At 34.2% G+C, this 12,869-nt stretch overlaps 1 protein-coding gene across 1 annotated transcript; it reads left to right on the plus strand.

Annotated features, from left to right (window-relative positions):
- The first annotated feature begins 2,508 nt into the window (after window positions 1-2,508).
- LOC100266596 (1-aminocyclopropane-1-carboxylate oxidase homolog 1) lies at window positions 2,509-12,525 on the plus strand. Its single transcript, XM_003631972.4, has 7 exons — window positions 2,509-3,169; window positions 4,096-4,417; window positions 4,563-4,819; window position 5,226; window positions 10,542-10,891; window positions 11,767-12,091; window positions 12,159-12,525. The coding sequence occupies exons 1-7, from the start codon at window positions 2,634-2,636 to the stop codon at window positions 12,408-12,410; spliced, it is 2,043 nt and encodes a 680-aa protein (XP_003632020.1). The 5' UTR covers window positions 2,509-2,633; the 3' UTR covers window positions 12,411-12,525.
- The last annotated feature ends 344 nt before the right edge of the window (window positions 12,526-12,869 follow it).

The following is a 12,869-nucleotide window of genomic DNA, read 5'->3' on the forward strand; positions in this document are numbered from 1 at the left end:
GGGTTACTCGGGTAACCCGACCCGCCTCGCTCCGCCCTTACCCTAACGGGATATGTATGAAATATAAAAAATAGGTATAGGTTGAGTATGAGGATATTTTAAAAATCCGAATCAGGTGTGGGACGGGTATGGATTTTGCTCCAACCCACCTCGCCCCGCCCCAAATATAAATTGATAAAATTATCCTTTAACTACTAGTAAAATGCCAAAAACGTCCCAGTATATATATACTTCATTCTTTCTATTTGCCCTAATTCCGACGACGACTTCTTCTTCTTCCTCTGATGCATTATCTGAAATCCTATTTACAGTATCAATACCACTTCTTTTTTCCTCTCATACCAACTGAAATGCTCTGAAATCAATTCCATCTTGCTCTTGGTTTAGCCTCAACGCCCAAAACTCATCTATTGCAACATCAAACTGGTCATAGGCCTAATCTCTTTGCCCTAAATATGTGCAACACAATCATTTAGAGAATCACATCAAAGTCTTTATCTGAGAGCACAACTCAAGTGCAACACGAAAGCCTTTGAAGTCTTGGTCCAAAAATTGACTTAAAGAGAGATTTAAATCCATGGCTGATGTTGACTCATGTTCTCGTTTGGTTCATTGTTCATTTTGTTCTCTTGTAAATTGTTCAGATGTTTTTTTTAATTAATTTTTCAATCATTTAAACTAATTACGGGCTTAAGATTATTGATTGTTGTAATGTTAATTTAAACTTTAATATTATTTTTTTCATATTTGGTACATTATTAGAATCTCATTATTTTGCAGTGAAGGAAAGTGTGGGCTCAATGGACATTCAAGACGGAGCGGGGCGAGGATGAGGTTATTAATCCTTTTGTTAATGGGAATGTGAGCCAATCAACCTGCCCTGACATGGGTTTGTACTAGAGATGGGAAATAATTGTGTAATCAGGGGTGGGAGTGGGATGGGTCAATGGGATAGGAATGACCCATCCCAAACTCGCCTCGTTGTCATTCCTAACTCTTCCAATCATTTGTATTTAATGACAATTTCAAAATCCTGAAACACAGTATATCTAGTAATAGAAAAAATATAGGCCCACGAATTTCAATTACATGTTTCTTCAAAACACATTTTCAGCTGCAGCATGCCACAAGACGGACCAATCAAGGAGTTGTTATCAGAAGAAAATCCTATAATCTATAGGTTGGAAATGTCCCAAATGAGTATCCCACTCACTAAAAACTTGAAAAGACTGGATGGGGTCCCTTCGTCACTACCTCTTAAACTATGAATTAATATCAGCTTCAGTGGCTCACCAGAAGGATGATGATAGTCCAAGATATGTCAACTAATTTTATGTTTTGCAAGTGATGCAGATTATGTTGAAATGAAGGTGTTTCTTTATTTACTATGTGTGATATAGAGTTTGTTATAAGGAGTCTAGTACTCTATACAATTATGTTTGTAAGAAAAAGTGTCACAAAGCTTTCATATTGGCCAAATTTTGAGTTGTGTAAGTGTACGTCATAAACCATTGGTATGTTTGCATGTCGGCCAAATGTTGAATTGTGTAAGAAAAAGTGTTATAAGCCATTGGTATGTTTGCATGTTGTCCAAATGTGTGGCCATAAACCATGGTAGAAGACATGTGAATCACTACTACCATTTTTAAAAAAATTGGGTCCGATTTGGTTCACCTTTGGGACCAAAACTGAGCTAACCCGCCATTGAATTGGACCATCCAGAGGTCCAATCGTTGAATGTGGACCCGCTGGGCCGGTTCCAGTTTCTTATAAATTTTCGTGGCAAAATTTGAACGGTGGGCTTTAGTTCACCCACATGGACATGGGCTTGGGTCTGGACCCTGTGTGATTTCCACACGTAGCTCCTATACAGGGTAATGATGGTTCGCGCTTAGGGTTTTAATCAAAACCTTTTCTTGGCAAAAGTGGAGCATGCAGCACCAGGCCAGGACCATTTAGGTTGTAATATTTGCATTGGCATTTACATTATGTATATCTACTATTTAAAAACTTCAAAATTTATGACGTTACAGTTGATGAACTGTCAGTAACTTTTCTAGTTTAATGATTGATTATGAAATATTGACTGTTGTTATATTACAAATCTTCACTGCCACATTCAAACTGTGAAGGTGGTCATAAGGTTTTGGAGGCTTGCAAACCGACTAATGTATCAAATAATCTCCAAGGCTGATTCCTTTGACCCATAATTTAGCAACTGAGTATGATACCATGTTTAATTTTCATCCTACTGCTTTTAATCAGGTTGATTAAGCTCTGCTCTTCAGTATGGATGTATATCCAAATACAATAAAATTGTAGTTCAAGACTCGGCCTGTAGTTCCTCCAAGAATGTAAACGAGACTGCAAACCCTAGCCTGAGCAAAATCTTGAGGCCCAGCACTTACGTAGCCTTGAGGCCCAGCCTGAGATGGGTTTTACAGTTCACCGCATGTTAGTCCAAACAGAATGTGCCCTTGTACTAGAAGGAAAGATGGTAATCCACGGTTTGGATATCTGTCCAGCAAAATGACAAATTTAAGTGGCTGGGATTGCCGCTTCATTTTCCCTGCATTCATTCTTGAATAAGCAGAAGGCTTCTTCCTTATCTTTGACTTCATTGAGGAGAAACAATGGTGACTGCCAGCACGAAGGAAGCTCAAGAAGGAGGGGAATCCAGTTATGATCGAAAAAGTGAATTAAAAGCCTTTGATGACTCAAACCTTGGAGTAAAGGGACTCGTAGATGCAGGGATCACAAAGATTCCACGGATATTCATCAATGAGCAAAATAAGCTTGACATGAGCTCTAACAATCCTCACTTGAGTGTTCCAATTATAGACTTGGAAAGCTTTGACAAAGATGCAGTTGTCCGGGCTGAAATAATCAACCAAATCCGTGATGCTTGCAAGAAGTGGGGTTTCTTTCTGGTGATCAATCATGAAATTCCAGAAAGTGTTTTGAGTGAAATGATTGATGGGATAAGAAGATTTCATGAGCAAGATGGTGAAGCCAAGAAGGAGTGGTATACGCGTGATTACTCAAGAAAGGTTACATATAGTAGTAATTTTGATCTTTATCAAGCATCCTCAACTAATTGGAGGGACACCTTTGCTTGTACCTTGGCTCCTGATCCACCTCAACCCGAGCAATTGCCTGCAGTGTGCAGGTACGTCATAGCATCGGTGTATATTTACATGCATCACACCTATATGCATAGTTTGGGACTTTGTTTATTAGGCCAATGCACCGGAAATTCATGATGTTAATTATAAGGCTCAAATGGTTATTGATGGATGTATCATGGGGTCATGCATGGTGGTTATTAGAATTTTCCCTCTACAGAACTTGTGCACGGTGGTTATTAGAATTTTCCCTCTACAGAACTTGTGGATGGTGGTTATTAGAATTTTCCCTCTACAGAACTTGTGGATGGTGGTTATTAGAATTTTCCCTCTACAGAACTTGATTACCTGCACTTTTAAGGAAAAGTTGAGTTCTATTATAGTGAGTGTGCCAATATAAATTTGGATTTGAAGGGTTTTGTTTGATGTGTGACTATTAGCCAACAAAGATATCAATCAGAACCTAAGGTTTAGAAAAAGCATGTCCAATGACCAAGATGGAGTATGATTCTCTTCATTTGGTTTGTACGATGCTGCAAGCATCGCAGTCCAGGCAAACCCTCTTGATCCTATTTGATGATCCATATATTTTGGGTCCTGTAATTACTGACGAAATGGAATCAAAACTGATAACTCATTGTTTTAGCCTTATCACTGTTGGTTTAATTACCATTGTTAGCTATCATCATCCTTTGAATGATCCCAGAGAAGAGGGAAGGAGTATAATGCTGAGAGCTTTTGGTTTGGAGTGGGTAAAAATACCCCCTCTTGCATTTTTGCGTTCCTTACTCCAATTCACATATATGATCCCCTGTTCCCTACTCGTGAATGCACAAGAACCTTCCATTTTGGTCATTATATGCATTTGACCCTTGGATTCATCTCAATATATTATATATGTGATTCCAGACTGGTACGTTATCATTGGATTTTTCTTCTAAGTATGGCGTCATATTTGATCAACTTGCAGAGATATACTGATGGAATACTTGAAGCACGTAAGGAGACTGGGTTTTAGCCTCTTTGAATTACTATCAGAAGCACTTGGCCTCCATCCAAACCATTTGAAAAACATGGAATGTGCTGAGGGGATTCTCCTTCTGGGCCATTACTATCCAGCGTGCCCTGAACCAGAACTAACTCTGGGCACCAGCAGCCACACAGATGCTGACTTCATTACCATACTTATACAAGACCAAATGGGTGGCCTCCAAGTTCTTCATGAGGATCAATGGGTCAATATCCCACCCATATCAGGAGCTTTGGTAATAAACGTTGGAGATCTTCTGCAGGCAAGCCTACTCCTTGTTAACCATGATTCATATATTCCATTGTCTTGGCTTGTCACATATTGAAGCAAATTAATACAATTAAACGCATATGCATAAAACTCACATTAATTAGATCCCTTCGGTTGTTCTTGTGTCTTCTTTGCAGTTTGTGTCTAATGGTAACTTCAAAAGCTCGGAACACAGAGTACTAGCAAAAAATGTAGGCCCGAGAATTTCAGTGGCATGCTTTTTCAGAAAAATTATTCCGGTAGAGAATACCACAAGACTGTATGGGCCAATCAAGGAGTTACTATCAGAAGATAACCCTCCTATATACAGGCAGGAAAACTTCCCAAATGAGTATCTCATGCACTACGACTCAAAAGGATTGGATGGCACCTCTTCATTACTACGTTTTAAGTTGTGAAGTTGGCCATGGAGAATTGCTGTCAGCTTCATTGCTCACCAGACAGATGATGATTGTAGTCCAAGATATGTCTTATAAGTTTTTCTACTTTGCAGGATGCAAATATCTGGAAATAAAGTGTCTTGTGTGTTACTAATGTATGCTTATATATATCAAGTTCAAACTAAGAGGTCTGTCTACACTTTTGTGCTTATATATATATGTCAAGTCCTCCTGAAACCTTAGGACACCAAGATATCATAAACTCTTGCAAGTTACTGTCTTGATAATGTGTCATAGTTGTACTAAATTTTTATCAAAATGCACTTTCTTTAAAAGCTTATTTGCGGATATATATCTGGCCCTTCGAATAGCAAGTCTCATGGTCTTTCCTGAAATGGTTTTCCAAAAACTTGAGTGGAGAGTAAAAACAAAGGAAAGTAGGATCATCAATTGGGGATCGCATGAAATTTTCATGAGATCCAAGTTCATGTTCAAGCTGTCAACTTGTCATCATGATCTGAATTTGCCCCCAGTTAAGGTTCAAATGTGCCAGATAGATTGTTTGAGTTGGACTAGTGAAATCCAATTACTATAACTCTATAATTGAATAAGACTCCAGCCTAGGTTGATCCATCTACTTTTGTTAGCTGTCGCATATAATACAAGTATAACCAGAATTCCCCTTTGAGGAGCTCGGTTGCACCGGATATTTATTCTGGTAGCTTCAGAAGATCAGTCTTTAACATGGTGATGTATTAAACAACATTCCTACTGAAACCAGCATGAAGAGCAATTAGTGTGATAATGTTTGATGGTCAGTGAGAGCGTTTGTACCAAGAATTCACCCGAGAGTTGCAGATGGCTTTGATCATTGTGGCGTAGTCCCATTAATAAGAGTGGGAATTGAACAACAGCACATGGGCAGTGCATATTCTATTAGGTGGGATTCATACGTGGCATAGCATCGTTTGAATTCATAGTGGCAATGGGTCTTAACCCAATCACAGCAGAGTCCAACACATGGTCTCTAGTTTAATCTTGTGATACACGATTTTCAGTGACACGTCAAGAAATATAAGTATTTAATTGGGAGAAAATTTTAGAAAAATCCTCAAAAGTCAATGGTTTGAATTTTTATCACATCAAAGTGGAAATTTTAAAATAAATAAATAAATTTGAAGAGGAACTTAGCTATTAAATTATCAGATATTATTGGATTCCAGCGAATTTGATGTCAATATATTATTGAAATCATTAATGAACTTTAATTAAAAATTTTTGGTTAATTTTTATAATGTCAAATTATAATAATGAAGAAGAAATTCAGTTTAACACTAGAAGAGTAAATTCAATTTATATAATTGAAATTAAACCATGTGAAATTGCAAAATACGAAATGAAATTGATCGGAGATTAAATTGGGATTAAATTTTTGTTACATGAAATTAAGAATTTATATAAAACATAATTAATTAGAATGAAAATTTAAATTATTATTTAGTGAATTTAATTTTAGAAAATTGATTTAATCTACTTATAGTTGGCCAATGGAATGTATTGAATTGATAGAATTGTCAAGGGCTAACAATTTAATTAAATAATTAAATAATAGAGGGTTGGTAACTTACTGGGTAAGATTGAGATATTTGAAAATTTGGGTTTTAAATTGGGAGCATGTTGTGAAATATAGTTTTATTGTAATATTAGATTTAATTATTTTAGTGAAAATATAGGCATAAAGTATGATTTTTTTTAGAAATTAAATTTAATTAATGAATGGTAAATTAAAGCTTTTTTTTTATAAAAAAAAAAGTGCAAAAGTTTGAAATATGAATAAATAAATAAATAAATAAATAAATAATAAAATTTATTATTGACAATCATAAAATTTTATATATGTGATTTTGAAAACTAAAATAATTTGATAACTAAAGTTATTGAAGTTAACGTGGATAGTTGTGTAAAAAAAAAAAAAAAATGAAGAAGAAGGTAAATTGAGGAATAGTGGTCAACATGACCACTCAAAGAAGAGGACAAAGTGTGCAACGCTTAGAGGAAAAATGAAAGTGGACAGAAGAGAAGATGAAAGTATGCACCGCTTAGAGGAGGAAAAAAGAAAAACACAAAGAAGACCAGAGATTCTAGAGAGATTAATGGGTTTCCGCCATGGAAAGGTCACATCTTATAACTCCAAACCAACTCTGTTTTTCAATAAATTTTGAGAGGGTGTTCAATTTGTCGGATGAACAAAATTACACAGTCGGATTTCAAATCTAGGTTGGATTCTCAATTTTGAAATAAAGTGATTTATTCCCTAAATTTTTTGCCAGTAGAAAATTTGATGGATATTATTATTTGAAGTTAGATCTTTTTATTGTGGCGATATTTTGCAAGTGATTATATATATATATATTATTATTATTTTGCAATTATATGAATTTTTAATATAAAATAATGAAAATTATTTGTAAAAATTTTGAATGTTGTTATATGTTTAAATTAATTGTTTATATTATTAATTAGTATTATTATTAAAGTTGAAATTGGACAATGATATTATATTTCATTTATATTGCATCATGATTCCATGAAAAGAAAACTAAAAGAAAGAAAAGAAAATTGTTTTATGAAATGAAAATGAGAATGGAAAGACTAAAGGACAAAAATAAAAAATAAAAATAATAATAAATGAAAAGATTTTAAAGACTTAAGCTAGTAACATTCCTAGTGTAAAAGACATAAAGTTTACCTCTCAAAGCCTTTGAATGCAAAATATATTTAGGTGTAAACGCATATTTTTCGATGAAAACTCAAAAACAATGATGTATTAGTTGATTGTATATAAGCATTTGCATGATATTCGTATTTAGATGAAAGATTTATATAAACTGATTGAATCACAACAAATGATGTTTGAATATATTATTAAAAAAATGATTTATTTATTTTATATAAGAAAATCAGAAATATTTGATATAATATAAATGAAAGAAATAAAAAAAATGATAATGTAGATTGATTTAATTTAGTATAATTTCAATTTCATTTAATGTATATAATGTTAATGGAATATTATATTTTGACATATGACTTTATTGTATTAACTTGGAATTTTAACTCTTTTAAGTGCAAGACATCCTATCCAACAATATGGAAATAATTACATATTTTTTCTTAAAATTTTAGATGCAAATATAATTTATGAAAAATAACGAGAAAATCAAGAAGAGTTCCAAAAAGTTCTAAAAAGTGAAGTAACAACCTAGATAATAAATTTAAGCTAACAGTATGCTTGGGAAGGAGTAGTTTCACCGGTTGATTTTCTAGAAGAAAAAAAAATTCATATTGTAGATCGTAATTTAATAAACTTATTTGACATTAGATTTTAATTTATTTTAGAAAAATTAGGTTATTAAGCTAACAGTTTGCTTGGATAGGAGTAGTGGTTGGGGTCAAACTTTTGACGGTCACGGTCGGTTTTGGGTTGCCTGAAATTCGGGTGGAGGCAAATCTAGTGTAGGTTATACTACGAGCTAGGCCCATAACTATATTTTTTTCTTAGGCCTGGACGCTTGCGCCTTGTGATTCGCGCGCGGACCCCATAATTAAAAATTTTCAAAACTTGCAAAAGTTTGAAATATGAATAAATAAATAAATAAAATATAAAATTATTATTGACAATCATAAAATTTTATATATGTGATTTTGAAAACTAAAATAATTTGATAACTAAAGTTATAGAAATTAATGTGGATAGTAGTGCATAAAATTAAAAAGAAAAAAAGAAGAAAAAAAAAAAAAAAAAAAAGGTAAATTGAGGAATAGTGGTCAACGACTCAACATGACCACTCAAAGAAGAGGACAAAGTGCTCACCGCTTAGAGGAAAAATGAAAGTAGACAGAAGAGAAGATGATGAAAGTATGCACCGCTAAGATGAGGAAAAAAAGAAAAACACAAAGAAGACCAGAGATTCTAGAGAGATTAATGGGTTTCCGCCATGGAAAGGTCACATCTTATAACTCCAAACCAACTCTCTTTTTGAATAAATTTTGAGAGGGTGTTCAATTTGTCGGATGAACAAAATTACACAGTCGAATTTCAAATCTAGGTTGGATTCTCAATTTTGAATAAAATGATTTATTCCCTAAATTTTTTGTCAGTAGAAAATTTGATGGATATTATTATTAGAAGTTAGATTTTTTTATTGTGGCAATTTTTTGCCAGTGATTATATATATATATATATATATATTATTTTTTGCAATTATATGAATTTTTAATTAAAATAATGAAAATTATTTGTAAAAATTTTGAATGTTATTTTATGTTTAAAATAATTGTTTGTATTATTAATTAGTATTATTATTAAAGTTGGAACTGGACAATGATATTATATTTTATTCATATTGCATCCATGATTATATGAAAAGAAAATTATAAAGAAAAATTATTTTATGAAAAGAAAATGAGAATCGAAAAATAAAAGAAAAATGAGAAATGAAAAGATTTCAAATATGTTAAATTAAGCAAATAGTAACATTACTAGCATAAAAGACGTAGAAGTTTACCTTTTAAAGACTTTGAATGCAAAATGTATTTAGATACGAACGTATATCCTTCGATGAAAACTCAAAAGCAATGATGCATTAGTTAATTGTATGTAAGCATTTGCATGATATCTATATTTGGATGAAGGATTTATATAAATTGATTGAATCACAACAAATGATGTTTGAATATATTATTAGAAACATGATTTATTTATTTTGTATAAGAGAATTAGAAATATCTGATATAATATAAATGAAGGAAATAAAAAAAAAAGTGATAATGTAGATTGATTTAATTTTGTATAATTACGATTTCATTTAATATATATAATGTTAATGAAATATTATATTTTGACATATTTTTTTTTTTTTTTTGTATTAACTTGAAACTTTAACTTTTTTAAGTGTAAGACATCCCATCGAACAATATGGAAATAATTACATTTTTTTAAAAAAATTTAGATATAGATATAATTTATAAAAAATAACGAGAAAATCAATGAGAGTTTCAAAGAGTGAAAAAACAACATAGATAATAAATTTGGGCTAACAGTATGCTTAGAGAGGAGCAGTTTAACCGGTTGATTTTCTAGACAAAAAAAAAAAAAAATCATATTGTAGATCGTAATTTAATAAACTTATATGACATTAGATTTTAATTTATTTCAGAAAAATTAGGTTATTAAGCAAGCTAACAGTCTGCTTGGATAGGAGTAGTCGTTGGGGTCAAACTTTTGACGGTCACAGTCGGATTTTGGGTTGCCTGAAATTCGGGTGGAGGCAAATCTAGTGTAGGTTATATTACGAGCCAAGCCCATAACTATATTTTTTTCTTAGGCCTGGACGCTTGCGCCTTGTGATTCGCGCGGACCCCATAATTAAAAATAGTTTGGAGGTTACTGTTTTGTTTTCCAATAGATTATGTCATTGAGCTAAAGATGCAATATTTAAATTTTCAGTTGACAATCTGCACCTTCATCGCCTCATGGAAGAGAGAATGAAGACCTCGGCGGCCGGAGAGTCCTCTGCCATGAGTGTTTTAGATTATGACCGAACAAAAGAGTTGAAGGCTTTTGATGACACCAAAGAAGGTGTCAAAGGACTAGTAGATGCCGGGGTGGTGAATATTCCTAAGATATTCATGCGACCACCAGATGAGCTTGCAGAGAAACGGGATTGCCATCAGAACGACATCAAAGTTCCAGTTGTAGATATGAGTGGCGTCCAGAAAGGTGATCGGCACAGGGAGATTGTTGAAGAAGTCCGGATTGCATCAGAGGAGTGGGGCTTTTTCCAAGTTGTGAATCACGGAATCCCCTCAAATGTGCTGGAAGAAATGGTCAATGGGATACGAGTGTTTAATGAACAAGATCCTGAGGTCAAGAAAGAGTACTATTCTCGTGATATGATGAGGAAAGTAAAATTCAACAGCAATTATGATCTCTTCCATTCGCGGGCTGCTAACTGGAGGGACACTTTGACAATTTCCCTTACTTCAGATGGCCTTGACCCCCAAGAATTGCCAGCGATCTGCAGGTACGCACTTTACCATATGCTGGTGCTTCAATCTTACTGATTTAGATGATCTATTTTATATCATACTATTGTCTAATTCACACGATGCTTGGAGCCTTGGACTTCCGGAACATTGCTGCAGTCTAGTGGTAGTTGGGCTATGGTTTTGTAGGTTGTTGGATCATCACTCACTCAGTCAAAGTGGATGGTGTTTAGCCTGTAGGGTAGTCTTTTAGAAATTTCTGACAGATCTTTTTTATTTATGTTTCAATTAATAAGTTCTGCAAACAAAAAAACAACAGGGTTCAGGGTTATGGAATGTTGAATTAAACCCCAAATTCAATAACGACAGCTGCATTTTCCACCTAGTAATCTTGAAAGCATAATCATCGCATGGGAAGTTGAAAATGGAGGATATTGAAGGGAGCTCCTCCCGTGTAAGAGCTTGTTTGATAGTGGTTTTAGAAAGCACTTAAGCCTTGAGAAGATCTCTGATACTTGGAAACAGAAATTTACCTAAACCTTGAGATGTGTTAGGGAAGCAATTTAGTTGACACATAGTTTCATGGTCCAAATACCAGGGTTATCAGTATGATTTTGTAACGATGGCTTCTAATTGGTTCTCTCTTCAATTGATACACCTACAATTAGTTTCAACCGTTTCCATCTCATTTATTGTCCATGATTCTATTTCCAAAATGTTCTTTTTTTGTTCCTTAAAATAGAAAACTGTTTTTCATACTAATTTGATTTTTTTAAAGAAAATTTTGTTGTTGAAATAATTGAGAATTGTTTTTAAAAGTAGTTTTGGGAAATGTTGCTAAACGAGTCTTATTTCTTAAATTGTCGAACTCTATTCCTTCCTTATCTAAGTAGTACCTTTCTTTAACTTGAAGAGAGGCAACAACTGAGTACATAAAGCATGTTATGAAGCTGGGGGACGTTCTTTTTGAGTTATTATCAGAGGCCCTTGGACTCAAACCAGACCACCTAAGAGCCATGGGATATACTGAAGGGAGCAGCACCATGGTCTGCCACTACTATCCAGCATGCCCAGAGCCAGAACTTACTATGGGCACTAGCAAGCACACTGATCCTGCAACCCTTACTATTCTTTTGCAAGACCAAATTGGTGGCCTCCAAGTCTTTCATGAAAACCAGTGGGCTGAAGTTCACCCCATTGCAGGAAGCCTAGTCATAAATATAGGGGACTTTCTCCAGGTTCGCTCATGCTCTAACCTTCTTTTTATTCATTATGACTTCTCAAACTTACCTTAGCTTGGCTCAGGTTATGTCAAATGGCAAGCTTAAAAGCGTCTATCACAGAGTGGTTGCCAACCATGTCGGACCAAGAATTTCAACAGCATACTTTTTCTCAGGAGCTAGAACTGAGCCAGCGAAGCTCTGCGGCCCACTCAAAGAGTTGATATCAGAGGAGAACCCCCCTGTGTACAGAGATTTCCTAGTGGCTGAATATATTGGGAAATTTATGTCCAAGGGGCTAGATGACGATTCTGGCCTTGATTATTTCAAGCTGTGAAGCAAGAAAATGAAATTCGTAGAAATCAAACTCATAACTGAATAAAGTTCATGAAACTCATTGAATTGTGGAATGTAACCTCTGCCTTGTTATCTGCTTACTATTAGTTGTTTTGCAAAAGTACAATACTTGGACAGTTGGCCCTGTGATCATTTTCTGCATCAATTCAATAATGGGGAGCCTATTTACAAAGAATTGCAGCACAAGAAAGGCACCTCTAGGTCTACTGATATACCAAAGCCCAAGTCTTTTCTATATTCTTGCAAGGGATGGTTTTCTTTAATAAAAACAGATAAATCATAATCTTGGGCATGCATGATATGCCATGTGCTGTTTGAACAAAAGAGAAAGCTTTAGATGACTAATTAAGAAGGGGTAAAAGGGCATGAAGAGCTCTACCCCACAAGTCCACTAGTCACTGATATAGATCAAGACAAATCCAACTTCCTTTATGTCCTG

This window comes from Vitis vinifera, chromosome 5, assembly GCF_030704535.1.
Source record: "Vitis vinifera cultivar Pinot Noir 40024 chromosome 5, ASM3070453v1".
In the NCBI taxonomy this organism is placed as follows: domain Eukaryota; kingdom Viridiplantae; phylum Streptophyta; class Magnoliopsida; order Vitales; family Vitaceae; genus Vitis; species Vitis vinifera.

What these genes read in the sequence shown, in the direction of transcription:
- LOC100266596 (XM_003631972.4), top strand. Translation starts at nt 2,634, where the DNA reads ATGGTGACTGCCAGCACGAAGGAAGCTCAAGAAGGAGGGGAATCCAGT. An exon ending in ACGTTGGAGATCTTCTGCAG is followed by an intron (nt 4,418 to 4,562) that starts GCAAGCCTACTC and finishes TCTTCTTTGCAG; the next exon opens with TTTGTGTCTAATGGTAACTT. An exon ending in GAATTGCCAGCGATCTGCAG is followed by an intron (nt 10,892 to 11,766) that starts GTACGCACTTTA and finishes TTTAACTTGAAG; the next exon opens with AGAGGCAACAACTGAGTACA.